The sequence below is a fragment of the Balaenoptera physalus genome, assembly GCF_965194825.1.
Source record: "Balaenoptera physalus genome assembly, chromosome: 4".
NCBI classification, from domain to species: Eukaryota; Metazoa; Chordata; class Mammalia; order Artiodactyla; family Balaenopteridae; genus Balaenoptera; species Balaenoptera physalus.
The window spans coordinates 79,297,922-79,317,755 of record NC_138891.1 but is presented as its reverse complement, the minus strand read 5'-3'; the positions used below and the strand labels follow the sequence as shown (position 1 = coordinate 79,317,755).

Genomic DNA, 19,834 nt, shown 5'->3' with positions numbered 1-19,834 from the left:
GTTACTAGGATATTGCGTAATATTTCTTTCTCTTTTTTCAACTGATACTATTTTGTAATAAACTACGTTGTCTCAGTATATCTAAACAAGGTTTAGTGTCATGCTCAAATAAAACTTAAAGTTAATCAAGCCTATAGTAATGTTTATCTTGTTTTTATGCTTTCTGGTAATAGGGTACAAAAGAATGCAGTTTCCTTAAGTTACCACTTACTGCTTCTACATCGTCAAACCAAATGTTTCTAGTATTAGCTGGTTGGAGAATTGAGCCTAATCAAGGAATTTCTCTGAGCCTCATATGAAACTATCTGAGTCTGCTACTCAAGGAACTGTGGATAACTGGTTTCCTCATTTCTTATAAAAACGCTTATGGAAAATTTAAAGATGAGGTTTCAGGAGAAAAATCAGCTTACCATACAATTAGCAGTTGCTGTACTTTTGTAATCATTGCTTCTGCCCCACACCCCAAATTTTTCTTGTGAAATTAAAAAAGGAAGTATAAGTAGGCATTACTGAGAGGAAGATCTATGAAGGGGAAACAAAATCATTAAACTTTAGCAAATGGAAAACTTGCATAAGGTTATAATTTTACACATTTAATTTTTCCTTCATATCACTTTGCTTCACTTAATTGATTTATATTAAAATGAAAGAGAGAAAGAGAACAAAAAATTAAACAAAGCTTAAGAAAGCACTGTAGATTGATTTATTAGCTAAGAAAACCCATCACTAAAGTGGGTCCTGCAATGACCTGAGTATTTTTCTATAAAATTAAAAAAATATAAAAGATAGGGATAAAAGAGAAAAACCAGTAAAATCAACAAAAATCTGATAGTGGAGATGAAGTAAACAATACCATGTGTTGTAGCATTTAATGCTGACTTGTAAAGTAGTAGTGACTATCTTAAGGATTATCAAGAGAACCAAAGGGATTCAGTATAATCCTATATGTATATAAGCTCCAAAGGACCAAGCAGCAGAAGTATATTATTCTTTGAGTTACAGTATATTACAAGTGGTTCTTGAGTTGCATATAATCTATGCTTTACCAAATTATATGTTGGCATCCATCCCTAAATGACTTTCCTTTGCTGGATTTAGATATCCATATACGTAAGCTAATAAATAAGTCTTTCAATACTGCCAGCTCTTCATTTTTAGCAATATTACAATTCTTATCAATATACACATGTTTGTGCAATTATCTGATTTTCTTTTGACTTTGTATGAGGTCATCATAGGCCTCATTAGGAGGATGAGACTTAAACCAAATGTAGATGAGGGAGTTTTCTGAGGAATATCTGGTGGAAGAGTATTCTAGGCAGCAGGAACAGCTAGAGCAAAGGCCTTAAAGTGCCTGGCATATAAGGAGGTCAGTGTAGCTAGAACAAAGAAAGGATGGTGGGCGGTAGAGGACAGGGTAGTAGGAGATGAAGTCAGATAGGTAATAGAGGGCAAATTATAGGCCATTGTAAGGACCTTGGCTTTTATTCCTAATTAAATGGGGATGATTATAGGGTTTTAAATACAGAAGTGATATGATCAGACTTAAATTTTAAACTGGTCACTTTGGTCACTATGGTGAAGGTAGATTTAGGGATGGAAGGGAAAGGTAAAAGATGGGAGACCAATAAGGAGGCTATTGCACCTACCTAGAGATAATGTTAAGGTCTGGCAGATTCAGCAAAACAGAACAAAACAAAACAGAACAGGATACACTAATTTGAATTTCAGAGAAACAATGAACATTTTTAGTATCAGTATATCCCAAATATTGCATGGGAAATACAGTAAAAACAAACAAATAAACAAAATAAACCCATTATTTATTGTTTATTTGAAATTCAGATTTAAATGGATATCCCATATTTTTATTTGTCAACTGTAACTAGGATGGTAGCAGTACTAAAGTATTATAAAAAGTGGTCAGCTTCTGCATATATTTTGAAGATAGCACCAATACATTTGATAATTGGTTGGATGTGAGATATGAGATGTAAGGTATAAGAATATTAGTCAAGGATTACTTTAAGGTTTTTTAACTCAGTAACTAGAAGGATAAGAGTTGCTATCAGCTGGAATAGAGAAGGCTGCAAGTGGAGCAAATTTATAGAGAAAGCAGGAATTCAGGTTTTGAATATGTTGAGCTCTTAAGTTGGGTGGTAGATTAATGGTCATAGTTTTTATTGTTATGCATTATAACTTACATATATGTAACAAATATTATGTAAGAAAAATAATTAAAAATACTACTATCACAAGAGAAAAAGGAACTGATGAAAGCCAGTTGAAGTTGTGGATCTGACTGAAAAACTACTTAAAGGAAAGGCTAAGAAATCACAAGTGTCTTGGTTTATTTTGAGAAAGCTAGAGAAGATACTGCCTACCTGCATAATGTCCTCAATGCCTGGTGTTGTATATTTCTGTAGGAAGATTTGTTGTAAATTCTGAAAATAAGCATGAACATATGTATTTGAACTGTATATGATGCAATTACTTTTTCTCTGTTTTCTAGTGTTAAGACACGACCAGTGCGGATGCCTCCAGGGTATCAAGCAGAACTTGTTATTCAGTTGGTCTGGGTGGATGGTGAACCTCCACAACAGATTACTAGCCTTGCTGTAAGCTCAGCATATGGAATGTAAGTAGCTAAACAGTCTTCTAAGTTGTATTATTTATCTGATATGTTTGATATATTTAAATGTTTCTTTTAAAATGCTTAAGTGAAATCCTAAAAATGGAAAGAAGCCCTTACCTGGATTTTGATTAGATTGAAAATGGTATTAAGAAAAATAATAATTTAAATATAAACTGTGATTCTATGTTTTCTTGATGTCAAAATTTAATAGTATCCCCACTTTTAATGTTGTTGGGAGGTTGTTAGGATATTAATGTTTCATTTTGTTAGTGTTTCATTTTGGATACTTTCTTCTGACTTGTCTTTAAAAGTTCACTAATTCTTCAATGGTGTCTAATCTAATGGTAGATTGACCTATGGAGTTCAATTTCAGTTGTTTTTTAGTTCTAGACCTTCCATTTGGCTCTTTTTAAAGCTTTCTGTTATCTTCTTAAATTATCGCTCTTGTCTTTTATTTCCTTGAACATGTCGAATATAGTTACTTTAAATATGTGTTTGATAACTCCATAACTGGTTTCTAGCTTAGCATTTGTCTTGGCTTTTGGTCACATTATATTGTCTTCATGTAACCTACGTTTGCTTTTTGATTTTGTTTCCATTTTGTTTTTTTTAATTCAACATTATATGAACATTATATACTCTCATTATATATATATATATATATATATGAATATTATAGAGATAATTTGAGGTTCTAAATGATGTTATCATTCTCCAAAATGTATTTTTCATTTCCTCTGACAGGCTAAACTAAGAGTCAGTAGAAAGTGCAGAACAGCATAATCCAGTCAGACATCCTGTCTTTGAAAGTTGGACTGTATTCCCTTTAAAAGCTAATTGAGTTCTAATTAATCCTTATTCCTAGGTTGTTGCCCTGCATAGAAGTTGTACCAAATTCTACTCCCACCAGCAATGTTTGAGAATACCTGATTCCCTACAACCTTTCTAACAGTAGTATATAACCAAACTTTTAATCCCTGTCATTTTAAGTAAAAGGAAGTATATTATTATAATATTAACACTTTCCTTGTATCTTAAGTGAAATTGGACATCTTTTTCTCTACTGTGACATTTCTGTTTCTATTCTTTGTCCATTTTTTGGCAGAGTTGTTGTCTTTGTCTTTTGGATTTGTGAAAAATGTTTACATAGTAAGTAAGTTAGCTTTCTCTGTGATGTAACCTACAGATATTTTCCTTTCCTTTGTTTCTTTTATGACTTTGTTTAGGATGGTTTTTTCCATGCAAAAATTTAAAATTTTTTAATTTTTAAATTCTATTTTTTTCTTTTATGGCTCTGGATTTTGTGTCATACTTAGAAAAGCCTTTTTCACTTCAAGATAATGAAGAATATTGTCTTATATCTATTGTTTCTTTAATATATTTAAGTCTTTATCTGGAGTTTATTTAGGTATGAGGTATGAAATAGGGATTAAACTTTATTTCTTACCTGATGACTAAGAGTTACGCCAATACCACTTCCTGGATATTTCATCATTCCCCTCTAAATTTGGAATCATCTCTTATCAAATAATACATTAAAAAATATATATTTGTCTCTATTTCTATACTTCCCAGTCTGCCCCTAAGCTAAGTCTCATGAGCTCCAAGAGAACTCCTTGAAGCCAGCTGAAAGGGTGAATACCTGAAAAAAACCTGTGTTCCTAGAATTTGGGGGGGTGGGGGTGGTAGAAGATGTATGTGAATATGATATTGGGAGCTTGCTTCTTGGCTGAAAAGTTCTTTGGTAAGAAAGCTGGCAGGAACAGTCCATGGATGAGAGGAAGAAAGGAAGGGAGTGTGGGACAGCTGATAATCCCATTGTTTGATATGGCAAGAATATATGCTTATCTTTTAACCCGGGTAGTTACCATGGAAATTGGCTGAGCTCAAGCCATTTTCAGGGTTCCCTACTTAGAGACTGACCTGCAAAGGCAAGGCGATGCCAAAATTAAGAGCTATGAAGGTGTATTGCCAGGTTCAGGAGCTGAAGGTTGTTGGAATAAGTAAGTCAGTTAGAGAGCATGTTTCCCTTGTAAAGTTACTGTGGGGGTGACAGTCATTACAAAGCCTCTGAAGAACCTACAGTTGTATGAGAAAGCTTGGACACCTGCCTCATAGATACCCTCAACTGCCAAAAAACTCCAGTTCAATTGGCTATCCATGTAAATTCCACCAAAGTTTTAGGAAATAAGTAACAACAGTACTTATTTTCTTTCTGAGAACTTATTTCTCTTTCTGAGAATTATGAAAGAAAAAAATCATATTCGTCTTATTTTGTGAGGCCAACATAACCTGATGTCAAAACTTGAAAAGGGATTGGATCAAGATGGCAGAGTAGGAGGATGTGGAACTCACCTCCCCCCACAAACAACTCAAAATTCACCTACATGTGGAACAAGTCTCATGGAACTGGAAACTGTCAGAAGAATTCCTATACAACTAAAGCTGCAAGAAAGATTTCCATTTCTTTTTTTTCCAAGAAAAAAGTCATAGGGTTGGGACCTCCACCCTGGGTAGGGCTCTGAAAGGATGAGAAGGTCTGCACCCGTGGACCCTTCCCCTGGGGAGTGAGTAGGTCAAGCCACAGACTGGAAGTCCCAGTCCTGGGGCTCTACACAGAGGAGACAAGCCCCTTTGGCTGCAGATAGAACTGCCTGCCAAAACTGAATCAAGAAGAAACAGATAATTTGAACAGACTGATCACTAGAAGTGAAGTAGAATCTGTAATTAAAAAAACAAACAAACAAACAAAACAACCTCCCTGCAGCAGAAGTCAAGGACTGGATGGCTTCAGTGGGGAATTCTACCAAAATTACAAAGAAGAACTTATACCTATCCTTCTCAAACTATTCCAGAAAATGAAGAAGAGGGAACACTCCCAAATTCATTCTATGAAGCCACCATCACCCTGACACCAAAACCAGACAAAGACACCACAAGACAAGAAAATTATAGGCCAATATCGCTGATGAACATAGATGCAAAAATCCTTGACAAAATATTAGCAAACCAAATCCAACAATACATAAAAAGGATCATACAACATGATCGAGTTGAATTCATTCCAGAGTCACAAGGATGGATGGTTCAACGTACACAACTCAATCAATATGATACACCACATTAACAAAAGGAAAGACAAAAACCATGTGATCATCTCAGTAGACAAAGAAAAAGCATTTGACAAAATTCAATATCCATTTATGATAAAAACTCTCATCAAAGTGGGTGTAGAGGGAACATATCTCAACATCATAAAGGCCATTTATGACAAACCCACAACTCACATAATACTCAATGGTTAAAAGCTAAAAATTTTCCTATTAAATTCAGGAAGGAGACAAGGATACCCACTGTCACCACTTCTATTCAACATAGTATTGGAAGTCCTAGCCACAGCAATCAGGCAAGAAAAAGAAATAAAAGGTATCCAAGTTGGAAGGGGAGAGGTAAAACTGTCACTATTTACAGATGACATGATACTCTGTATAGAGAACCCTAAAGTCTCCACCCCAAAACTATTAGAACTAATAAATGTATTCAGCAAGTTCGCAGGATACAAGATTAATATACAGAAATTTGCTGCCTTTCTATACACTAATAATGAAATATCAGAAAGAGAAATTTTTTAAAATCCCATGTAAAATTGCATCAAAAAAAAAAACAACCTAGGAATAAACTTAACCAAAGAGGTGAAATACCTATATGCTGAAAGTATAAAACATTGATATAGGAAATTGAAGATTATTCAAAGAAACAGAAAGATATCCCATGCTCTTGGATTGGAAGAATTAATATTGTTAAAATGGCCATACTACCCAAAACAATCTACAGATTTATATGGAACCAGAAAAGATCCATAATTGCCAAAGCAATCCTGGGGGAAAAAAACAAGGCATACCCTTCCAGATTCTATACCATACTACAAATCTACTGTGATCAAAACAGTGTGGTATTGGCACAAAAATAGACATATAGAACAATGGGACAGAATAGAGAGCCCAGAAATAAACCTACACACCTATGGTCAATTAATCTATGACAAAGGAGGCAGGAATATACAATAGACAAAAGACCATTTCTTCAACAAGTGGTGTTGGGAAATCTGGACAACTGCATATAAAACAATGAAATTAGAACATTCCCTCACACCATATACAAAAATAAACTTAAAATAGTTTAAAAACCTGAATGTAAGACATGACACCAAAACTCCTAGAAGAGAACATAGGCAAAACATTCTTTGACATAAAATGTAGCAATATTTTCTTTGATTAGTCTCCCCAGGCAAAAGAAATCAAAGCAGATATAAAAGCTTTTGCACAGCAAAGGAAACCATCAACAAACAGAAAAGACAACCTATGGAATGGGAGAAAATATTTACAAACTACGCCTCCAACAAGGGGTTAATATCCAAAATATACAAACAGCTCATACAACTCAATATCAAACACACACACACACACACACACACACACACACACACACACACAGAATCCAATTTAAAAAATGGGCAGAAGACCTAAATAAACATGTTTCTAAAGAAGACACACAGATAGCTAACAGGCATATGAAAAGATGCTCAACATCATTGATTATTAGAGAAATGCAAATCAAAACCACAATGAGGTATCACCTCACACTAGTCAGAATGGCTATCATCAAAAGGTCTACAAATAACAAACGTTGGAGAGGATGTGGAGAAAAGAGAACCCTTGTACACTGTTGGAGAGAATGTAAATTGGTGCAGCTGCTATGGAAAATAGTATGGAGGTTTCTTAAAAAACTAAAAGTAGAACTACCATATGATAAGCAATTCTACTCCTGGGTATATATCCAGAAAAAATGAAAACTCTAATTTGAAAAGATACATGCACACCAATCAATGTTCATAGCAGCACTATTTACAATAGCCAAGACATGGAAGCAACCCAAGTGCCCATCAATAGATGATTGGCTTAAGAAGATGTGGTACATATATACCATGGACTATTACTCAGACATAAAAAAAGAATGAAATATTGCCATTTGCAGCAACATGGATGGGCCTAGAGAATATTATGCTTGGTGAAATAAGTCAGAGAAAGACAAATACTATATGATATCACTTGTATTGTAGAATCTAAAAAATATACACACGAATCTATATCCAAAACAGAAACAGACTCACATAGAAAACAAATGTGTGGTTGCCAAAGGGTAGAGGGAAGAGGGGAGGGGCAAATTAGGAGAATGGGATTAACAAACACAACTACTATACATAAAATAGATAAGCACAAGGTTTTTACTGTATACCACATGGAATTATACACAGTATCTTGTAATAACCTATAGTGGAATATAATCTACAAAAAACCCAAATTACCATGCTGAAACTAACACAATACTATAAATCAACTATAGTTGAATTAAAAATTTTTTTTAATTAAAAAATAAGAACTTGAAAAAAGCATTACAAAAAGTGAAAATTATAAGTCCATATCATGCATGAACATAGATACAAAAATCCCAGCCAAACTATAAATAAATATAGCAATAAAAATATCATAATCGAGTTTGGTTTATACCAGGAATGCAAGGTTTGTTCAACATTTGAAATGAATCAGTGTAAATCATCACATTAATAGGATAACGTAGAAAACCATAATGATTAAGCCATAGATGAGAAAAGCAAAAAAAACATTTACTAACAACTAACTAAAACAAGAAGGGAATTTCTTTAGTGTGATATATAGCAGCAAATATTACTCATACTTAAAAATGTTAAAAGCTTTACCTCTGGGATAAAAACAAGACAAGGATGACTGCTGTGACCACTTCTATTTTCATTGTACTGAGAGAGGTAAATAAATCAGTCGTATGGATTGGAAACAAAGGAAATGTAAAAAAAATATCATTTAGCACATAAATTATTAGAATTAGTAATTGAGTTTAACAAGGTTACTGGATACAGAGTCCAAGTAAAAATAGACCAAATTTTCATATACTTACAAAATAGTTAGAAACTAAAATTGTATAAAGATTTCATCTACAGTAAAATAAAAATAATAAAAGATCTAGGAATAAATCTAATAAAAGATATTTAAGACGTCTACCCAGAAAACTATAAAACTTAAGATAAATGTAAGAACCTAAATCATGGAATGAAAAATTCAGTAGTAGTGTAAAGATGACAATTTTTCACAAATTAATCTATAGATATACCAGAATACCAATATAAATTTCAGCTGATTTTTTCCCTTCTAAAATGTACAGAGAAATGCAAAGGGCCACAACTAGCTGAGAAGTATTAAAGAAAAACAGAATTAGAAGACCACTCTACTTGAAAACAAGACTTACTAAATAAAGCTGTATTAGTCATGACAGTGTTCTTATTGGTGCAGGATAGACAAATAGACCAATGAACAGAATAAAGAGCTCAGAAATAGATCCAAGCATATTTAGCCAAATTGGTTCTGCAGAGCAATGGAGGAAATGACAGATTCCCCGCCACCCAATAAGTAGTACAAAGTCAATTGAATAATTATATAGAAAAAATGAAATTTGACTCTTCCACTGTACACAAAGATTCTAGAAAGTGTAATAGGAGAGTTTCTTCATAATACTTGGGTTAAGGAATTATTTCTTAAACAGTAATCAAAAAGTATAAACCATAGAGGAAAACATTAAGAATTTCTTGGAAAAAAATGGCACAATTAAGAGAGTGAAATGGCAGGACAAGGAAGAGATATTTGGATTAATTTTATCTGACAGTGGACTCCTATCCAGAGTGTAAACAGAATCATCAATAAGAAAAATATAAGTCGATAGCAAAAAATGCAGAAGAAATTTGAACAAACATGTCATAAAAGAGAGTATCTAAATAACAAATATATTTTCATATTTATATGAAAAGGTACACCATTACCATTGGTAATGTTGGTAGTGTTTGCAACGATATTGGGTATCAAGAACTCTCAAAGGCTGCTGCTAAGAGGGTAAATTGGTGAATCTACTTTATAAAGTTGTTAACTTTATTTACTTCATTTTAGCATACCTATGTATGCATGCCCTACAACCCAGAAGTTTCATTTCTAGGTATATGCCCAGTGAAATGCAAGCACGTATGCACCAAATGACAGTAGCATTATTTGCAATGGCAGTATTATAATAGTCCCAAACTACAAACAAATGACCATCAGAGTAGACTGAATAAATAAATTGTATTATACTAATCCAATTGAATTCTACAGCAATGAAAATGAATTAACTTCATTTATGTGCAACAATATTTTAGAAAAAAGTGAAACATTTATCAACAGCAAGCAAAACTGATTTTTGGTGTAGGAAGTCAGATTTGGGGAGACGAGAGAGGAGCAAAAATCAGGAGATGCACAAGACAGCTGCTGGTAACATTCTATTTCTTGATGTAGTGGTAATTATTTAAGGTTGTTCACTTTGTGAAAATTCATTGAAGTGTACAATTTCATTTATGTGTCTTATACTTGAATTAAAGAGTAAAATATAAAGTTTTTTTCAAATAATTGAGTAATTTTATTTCTAGAAATTTATCCCATAAATATACTCAATATTTGAATGCAAAGTAATTTATAAAGGATATTCATTATTGTGTTGTTAATAGCAAAAGACTAGAAGCAACCTTGTTGTCTGTAACAAAATTTTAGGTAAATAAATTAGAGTACCCACAAATATTTTGAAGCCATTTAAAAAACTAGCTTCCTATGAATTTATATAAATAATTACCAAAATATATAGTAAACTTTATAAAATCAAGATTCATGATATTATTTGCACCAGGCAAAATTTGTTTATCTGTAATATGCTATAAACATCCAGATACATTTCTATATGCTATAAACTTCCAGAATACATTAAAAATTTCTGTAAATTGATATGAAAAATAACCCAATCAAAAGTAAGCAAGGTATGTAAACAAAAGAAATACAAATGGCTAACAAACCTGAAAAGATTCTCAACTTCACTAACAACAAGGAAAAAGAAAAATGAAATAACAAAATAGTGATTTTAGCTTATTATATGAGCAAATTTTTAAAGATAACTAGTATTTTCTGTTAACAGTGTCAGAAAGTGGATCCTCACATACACATGTATTTTATTTTTTTAAGTAAAACTAAGCATATGTTTTGACTCTAAAAATCTAATCTTACTGAAATTTTAATAATTTCTGGAGACTGTCACTTATGCACAAAGTTTGTTGAAGGATGTTCTTTGCATCATTATATATCATAGCAAAATATTTGAAACCCATGTAAAAGTCCATAAATAGGAAGACACTTTTTTTAATGTTACTTTTATACTATAGAATACAATGCAAAAGTTAAAAAACACAGCAAGGAAATACCTCTTAGACATATTTTAGTGAAAACAAGAAAGTTATAGAACAAATATCTACTTGTTAAAATATAGAAAAAGGCCAAGAGGATATAAACGAAACTGTTCATGGAAGTAATCTGAAAAGGGGATTGGCATACAGTGGGTTGATTTAAGGGAACTTTCATTTTATAGTTATTGTTTGAATTTTTTAAAGTAAGAATATTTTCAAGTGTAATTTTTAAAACTTAAAAAAAAACAAAGAAATAGCACTGTGCCTCTGAAAAGTACCTCCCTTTGGGAGTTGGGGGTGTGAGGTGGTGAGAATCATCAGATATCAAAAATGACTATAAAAGCTTGGACCTTTGAAAATAATTACTCCCTAGAATTCAGGGGGAAAAAAGTGCTACTCTCATTCAGTTTATATTCTAGTCAGGGTATTTAATAATGGAAGTGTTCATATACTGTGACCTGAAAGTCATTTAAAAGAGTAAATATAGAAATTGATAGAATGCAGCAAAGTAACTGAGAGAACAAAATGAGTGTAAAAAAGAGCGTGAGAAATCAAAGTCATTGAAGGAATCTTATGAGAAGCTAAAGTGTGATTACTTCACTTTTATTCCAAAGATAAAAGGAATTATGTTGAGTCAGCTTTTCTATTATTATCAGCTCTTTTTCCTCCCATCATTTCCAGAGGATACAGAACCATGGAGCTTTGATAATTAGGCTTAGTGGAGAGCTCTGTTTTTTTGTTTGTTTTTACTTACTAAGATAGTCTAGTATAGAGTTAAAGAGCATTAACACTAGAGTCAGATTCTTTGAGACTCAAATCCTAATTCTGCTTCTTTCTAGCTGTTGGATCTTAGAAAAGTTACTTAAGCTTTTTGTGCTCAGTTTTTTTTTTTTCTGTAAAATGACAATAAAATGTTGAGAGGATTAAATAAATTTATTAATACATATAAAGTATAATCTGTTAGGCTTAGAGCAGGATACACATGACATATTCAAAATAGAATAATTTGAGGAGTTTTTATAAATTGATTATTTTCTAGGATGTAGAGAAACAACATGAGGTAATGTAGTGCTCCAGAGCTAGAAAGAACAGTACTTTATTACCACCTGTCAAAGAATAACTCAAAGACATACTTAATTGTTGCCACATTATTTACTTGAATACAAAGTAAACCAATAGGTCGATTTTGTCTAATACATACAAAACAATTTATAGAAAGGAGAAAGCAGAGAAAGAAAAACCACAGACACTTTCTAAATAATGAACTTTGCGTTTTCCATTAAAATGGTAATGGGTTAGCAGCTAACAAAGAGACCAGTCAGGGTATTTGCTGTTGGGCAGCTGTATAAATCATCAACTAAACCAGTTTTAGTTATATATGGCTTCTCCAGAAGACCTTAGCTGTTCAATTTGTGACCTATATGTAAAAGACATTTTCTGCATTATGTTTGTCATCATTTAGGAATACTTCCATCTAAAATATGCCAGGTCTGTACCATTTTTCTTGTTAGAATTTCTCAATGCCACCCTTTTGGTCAAACTCAACCCCCTCAGCTGACTGACTGTGAGGGCCTCAGCCTCTTTGTGAAGCAGATAATTTGTTGAATAGTGCCCCAGATCAGTGATTTTGTAGCAGCATTTAAGTACCTCGATATCAGACATCAAAGAAGGAGAAAAACATAAGGACAATCACAATTATTATAAAAAAGATTTGAAACCACTTGCTGTCCAATATCCTAGTTGGCCTAAGTCTAACCCAGAGAATAGGTCCCAAGGATTAGTGTAATCAAGTTTAGCTAACTGAGTAGCCTTTTTTTCCTGTTGATTGTTGATTGTTCTACTCTTTTGAGGAATTTACCAAAGGTCAACTCTTAAGTCAGAAACTTTGCAAGATTAAGATTTTCCTCTCTTACAAGCTAGTTAATTAGCCTTGCCACACTTTTGTGTGTATATTGACAGAAGACAGGCATGTGTGTCAGGGACAAAGATAGTTTATTACTGATAGCAAAACCAGCAGCTAGAGCAACATCTTGCATCAGTTCCTGACCCTCAGTCCCAACATGTTAACATGGTGAGGGACAGAAGGTTCCTTCATGTGCAGTGGTATAACAAGAGAAGAACGCAAGTTTTTAAAACTCAGATCTGAAAATAGTTCTGCTGGTGGTCTATCCATTCTCCCATCTGGAGAAAGAAGCCTTATCTTTACTCTGGAATGTAAGAAAATCTCCTCTGGGGAAGAAAGGGAGAGGTCTTTATCTTTACTCCCCTGGAATGTCTTAAAGGAGGGAGCTACCTTGAAGCCTGGGATGTCTGGGAACGTTATACAAACGTCCTTAACTTGGCTGTAAATGCCTTCACTATGAAGACCCAGAGGATTAACAGGGAAATATTCATGGAGAATGGTCTACACACAACAGTGTGATGTGGTACCTATTGTACATTGTTATTTAGGAATAATTTACTCAATTTGGTTATGTTAGTCTGTGAGCCCCTTCAAGCTTGAATTGTTTTACTTGCCATTTGAGTCTATGATCAGAGATAATTCGTAGATCTCTCTTTTTTCTTTAGGAATTTTTTTTTTTTTTTTTTGCTGTAATAGAGATTCTTGTAAGAACCTTTGAAATCTAGATTTGGGGGTATATTACCATATTGGACTTTTAATAAGATGTGAGTAACTGAGAGTTTTTCTCTGAACTTGGAAAGATAACAAATTTAAGAGTTGAAAAATTATCTATATCACTGTGTATTTCTTAAGAACAAGGACACTCTTTTACAGCATAAGTATAGTACATTCCCAGAACAGAATCAAATCCAGGCTCTTACATTTTAGTTTTCATTTCTTAATTTCCTTTAATCTGGGATAGTTCCTCAGCATTTGTTGTTTTTTGTTTTTTTTTTCACTTTGATATTCTTCAAGAGTACAGACCAGTTATTTTGTTTAATGTGCTTCAATTGGAGTTTGTCTGATACCTTCTCGTGATTAGAATCAAATTAAGCATTTTGGCAGGTATAGCACAGAAGGCAGTGTCTTCCTTAGTTTGTCATATCAAAAGGCACTTGAAAATAGTTTATCCTAACATTAGTCGTGATAATTTTGATTGTTTGGTGAAGATGATGCCCACTAGGTTTCACCATTACAACGTTATTATTTTCCTTTGTAAATGGTAAAGTAATTTATGGGGAGATTTGTGAAATTACATAAAAATTTTATCCAAGTTTCACTCATTAGCTTTAGTATCCATTGGTGATTTTCTAACTCCATTATTTCCTCTACATTTATTCATAAGCATTTTACTGGTTAGAGAGCATAACCTCCTATCTTACATAAATATTTACTTATTCATTTGTTTATATCACTATGGAATCATGAATTTCTATTTTATTCAATGAGATAAGATCTGTTATTATCATTTGTTATTGTGATGCTCAAATTGTTCCAGATTCAGCCCTATGGGACCCTATCAAGATGGCTTCTGTGTCCTTTTGATACATACCCATCATTTTTTGAGCAGGTTCTTATTTTCTCGTGCTCCATAATGTTTCATATTTATCTTTTTTTTCTTTCTTTTTGTGACTGGTTTATTTTCACTTAGCATTATGTGCTCAAGGTTTATCCACGTTGTGGCATATTTCAGAATTTCCTTCCTTTTTATATTTTTATGTTTATGTATTTTTAATTGAAGTGTAGTTGATTTACAATGTTGTGCCAATCTCTGCTGTGCAGCAGTGACTCAATTATACACGTACAGACATTCTTTTTCTAATATTCTTTTTCATTATGGTTTATCACAGGATATTGAATATAGTTCCCTGTCCTATACAGTAGGACCTTGTTGTTTATCTGTCCTATATATAATAGTTTACATCTGCTAATCCCAAACTCCCAGTCCTTCCGATCCTCCTCCCCCTCCCGCTTGGCAACCACAAGTCCGTTCTCTATGTCTGTGAGTCTGTTTCTGTTTCCTAGGTAGGTTCATTTGTGTCCTATTTTAGATTCCACATGTAAGTGATATCATATGGTATTTGTCTTTCTCTTTCTAACTTACTTCACTTAGTATGATAATCTCTAGTTGCATCCATGTTGCTGCAAATGGCATTATTTCATTTTTTTTATGGCTGAGTAGTATCCCATAGTATATATGTACCACATCTTCTTTATCCATTCATCTGTCAATGGACATTTAGGTTGTTTCTGTGTTTTGGCTATTGTGAATAGTGCTGCTATGAACATAAGAGTGCATGTATCTTTTTGAATTATAGTTTTGTTCAGGTATATGCCCAGGAGTGGGATTGCTGGATCATATGGTAATTTTACTTTTAGTTTTCTGAGGAACCTCCACACTGTTTTCCATAGTGGCTGCACCAACTTACATTCCCACCAACAGTGTAGGAGGGTTCCCTTTTCTCCACACCCTCTCCAGCATTTGTTATTTGTAGACTTTTTAATGATGGCCATTCTGAATGGTGTGAGGTGGTACCTCATTGTAGTTTTGATTTGCATTTCTCTAATAATTAATGATGTTGAGCATCTTTTCGTGTGCCTACTGGCCATCTGTATGTCATCTTTGGAGAAATGTCTATTAAGGTCTTCTGCCCATTTTTTGATTCAGTTGTTTGTTTTGTTGTTGTTGAGTTGTATGAGCTGTTTGTATATTTTGGAGATTAAGCCCCTGTCTGTAGCATCATTTGCAAATATTTTCTCCCATTCTGTAGGTTGTCTTTTCTTTTTTTTTTTTTTTTATGGTTTCCTTTGCTGTGCAAAAGCTTGTAAGTTTGATTAGGTCCCATTTGTTTATTTTTGTTTTTATTTCTATTGCCTTGGGAGACTGACCTAAGAAAACATTGGTTCTATTTATGTCAGAGAATGTTTTGCCTATGCTCTCTTCTAGGAGTTTTATGGTGTCATGTCTTATGTTTAAGTCTTTAAGCCATTTTGACTTTACTTTTGTGCATGGTGTGAGGGTGTATTCTAACTACATTGATTTACATGCAGCTGTCCAACTTTCCCAGCAGCACTTGCTGAAGAGACTGTCTTTTTCCCATTTTATATTCTTGCCTCCTTTGCCAAAGATTGACTGTAGGTGTGTGGGTTTATTTCTGGGCTCTCTATTCTGTTGCATTGATCCATATATCTGCTTTTGTACCAATACCACACTGTTTTGATTACTTTAGCTTTGTAGTATTGTCTGAAGTATGCGAGAGTTATGCCTCCTGCTTTGTTTTTTTTCCTCAGGATTGCTTTGGCAATTCTGGGTCTTCTATGGTTCTATATAAATATTTGGATTGTTTTATATTTATCTTATAGATTCCTTGCCCTAACCCTGGAATCAAATTTTTGCAAGGAACTCTGGTTCCTTTTATTAGAGAATTATAAACCAGTATGTATGTGGGTATATGTGTATGTGTATATATATATATTCACAGAAACACATACTCAAATATATATATATATATATATATATATATATATACAGTTGACCCTTGAACAACATGGATTTGAACTGCACGGGTCCACTTATACATGGAATTTTTTCAATAAATACTACATTACTACACCACTGTGGTTGATTGAATCCGAGGATATGGAACCACAGATATAGAGGGCCAACTACAAAATTATATGGGAATTTCAATGCAGGGGGTTGGCACCCCTAACCCATCTTCCATGTTGTTCAAGGATCAACTGTATAAATATGTTTGTATGTGTATATACGTATACATATATATACACACACACACATATATGTATACACACAAGTTTGTGTCAGATACTGGTTTCTAAATAATATTCACCAATATATAAAAATATATACATATGTATGTATATGTGTGTGCATGAGTGTCCAATCCTTTTATTGCTTGGAAGTTTACCAATATATGAATACGTCACGATTTGTATATCCATTCTCCTGTTAATGGACATTTGGGCTATTTCCATTTGGAGGCTATTGTAAATGAAGCTTCTAAGAATATTCTTGTACACGTTTTACGAGACTTGTACAGTGATCCCTTGGTATCCATGAGGGGGTTGGCTCCAGGACTCTACACAGATACCAAAATCTGCGTATGCTCAAGTCCCGTAGTCACCCCTCCATATATGTGGGTTCCACATCCATGGATTCAACCAGCTAAGGATCATGTATTAAAGTTTACAATCCACAGTTGGTTGAATCCACCAATGTGGAATCCGCAGATACAGAGGGCTGACTGTATTTATTGAAAAAAATCTGCATATAAGTGGATTTGCACAATTCAAACCTGTGTTGTTCAAGGGTCAACTGTATTTTCATTTCTATCAGTAAATACCTAGGATTGGAATCACAGGGTGATAGGATAGGTGTATGTTTAATTTTTATAAAAAATACTTTAAAATTTTTCAAAGTGGTTGTACAATTTACATTACAGCCAGCAATATGTAAACATTCAGTTGTTCTATATCCTCAACAATAAATTTGGTGTTATAAGTCTTCTTAATTAACCTTTCCACACAGTCTAACTCATGATGTTGAGCACTTTTTTCACACGTCTGTTGATCATTTGTATATCTTCCCTTATGGGCAGTGTGTTCAAAACTTTTACCCATTGTTTTTCTTTTTATTATTGAATGCAGAATGTTTTAAAAGTTAATTCTGTATTCAAGTCTCTTTGTTAATTATATGTATTGCTAATATTTCCCCCCCCATCTGTGGCTTACCTGTTTTTTTGTTTTTTGTTTTTTGTTTTTTTTTAATTTATGGCTGTATTGGGTCTTCGTTTTCTGCGCGAGGGCTTTCTCTAGTTGCGGCAAGCGGGGGCCACTCTTCATCGCGGTGCGCGGGCCTCTCATTATCGTGGCCTCTCTTGTTGTGGAGCACAGGCTCCAGACGCGCAGGCTCAGTAATTGTGGCTCACGGGCCCAGCTGCTCCACGGCATGTGGGATCGTCCCAGACCAGGGCTCGAACCCGTGTCCCCTGCATTGGCAGGCAGATTCCCAACCACTGCGCCACCAGGGAAGCCCTTACCTGTTTTTAATGGTGTCTTTTTATGAGCAGATTTTAATTTTGAAGTAGCTTAAGTTATCAATTTTTCTCTTTTATGTTTATTGCTTTTTGTGTTCTAAGAAATCTTTGCCTACCTCAGGAGTTTCTTTTTAACCAGAAGTTTTATAACTGTAGAATTTATGTTTAGGTGTATGAGCAATCTCAAATTAATTTTGAGTATGATGTGTAACAGTTGGTTTCTTTTCTGTTCCACATATATTCAGCTGTTGCAGTACCATTTGATAAAAAAGATCCTCTGTTCCCCATTGACTTCTTTTGGCATGGTTGTCAAAAAATCAACTGTGAATCTATTTCCAGAATCTCTACTCTGCTCCATTTATCTATTTTATTCCCTATGCCAGTATCACAATATCTTGATTAATGTAGCTTTGTAGTAAGTCTTGAAATCAGGTAGTATAAGGCCTTTGAATTTGTTCTACTTTTTCAGAATTGTTCTGGCTATTCCAGGTCTTCTGAATTTCTGTCAGAAACACAGCTGGGCTAGAGAGAGAGCTGAGCTCCTTAGGTATCAGAGTAGCTGATTAACACAATGAGCCAAAATGAAGCCTTCAATCACTTACTTTGATAGAGTAAGCAAGAAGTAAAACTGGAAAAAGCACCAACTGCCCCCTGTTCTATTTTCCCCCTATGGAACAGCACATCAGTTGAGGATCAAGTGAATCAGCACAGAAATAAGGATCTTCTCACTGTTGGGATTGCCCCAAACAGAAGGCTCTGGCAGTGTTATGGATCTTGAGGTCAGAGGAGAGGGCAAAGGGGGAGGGCTAGGAGTGGAAGAGTACTAGGTACAGAGTCAGAGTGGGGAAAAAGTATCTTCAGAGTACCCCCTCATCCCCAATGAGGAGACATCAGCAGAGGTGCTTGAAGACTTCTGCAAAGGCCTCAGAAAAAAATACCTACCAATGAAGGCACTTGAGCTAGGAATGAAAATGGACATAAGAGCAGAACCTGCTAGAGGGGCCTGGATCCTTGACCGCACCTCCCTTCAGAGACTGCAGTGCATTGGCTGTGCACTAAATCTGGTCTTGCGAGGGCAGCTTTCCCTTGAGAAGCCTACCAAGTAAAGCCTTTGTAATTGCCTATGGTCAGACTGAAAAATCACACAAAGGTTTTTAGCCCAGAACTGGACTCCTGAATTTCCATATACATTTTAGAATCAGCCTGTCAATTTCATCCAAAACAGCTTGCTGGGTTTATGATTCAGGTTATATTGATTCCTTGGAAAAATTTGGGGAAAATTGGCATTTGATATTACTGTCTTCCCATCTATAAACATGGTGTAGCATTCTATTTATTTGGCATCTTTAATTTATCTCAGCAATGCTTCATAATTTTGCAAGTATACTGTTATTGCATATATTTTGTTAAATTTATTTCAAAGTATTTTGCATATGTTGATACTACTGCAAATGGTATTATTTTTAAATTCATTTTCTAATTGTTCACTGCTGGTATTTAGAAACACTAGTGTTTTTGTATACTTAACTTGTATCCTATAGCTTTGTTAGTTCACTTATTGGTCTTAGTACTTGCATGTGGTTTCCTTAAGATTTTATACATAGACAATTATGTCTCTACGACTAGAAATCAGTTCTACTTTTGACTTTCTAGTTTTTATGTCTAGTACAGTGTTGAATAGACATGGTAAGAATGGACACTTTGCTTTATTACCAACCTTGGGGGAGAGTATTCAGTATTTCACCATTAAGAATATCATTAGCTGTAGATTTGTCAGAGATGCCTTTTAATCCTTATTTGCTGAAAAATTTTATCATGAATGACTTGTACATTCACTCAAATTTGTTCACTGTATC

At 34.1% G+C, this 19,834-nt stretch overlaps 1 protein-coding gene across 11 annotated transcripts in view; it reads left to right on the top strand.

Moving 5' to 3' along the window:
• STXBP5L (syntaxin binding protein 5L) overlaps positions 1–19,834 on the top strand; it is a 390,198-nt gene that overhangs the window by 256,647 nt on the left and 113,717 nt on the right. For all 11 annotated transcript variants that reach the window (XM_082460023.1, XM_082460029.1, XM_082460032.1 and 8 more), the window contains one exon: positions 2,513–2,638. In XM_082460023.1, the coding sequence (XP_082316149.1) occupies positions 2,513–2,638 (126 nt within the window). The remainder of the gene's footprint in view (positions 1–2,512; positions 2,639–19,834) is intronic.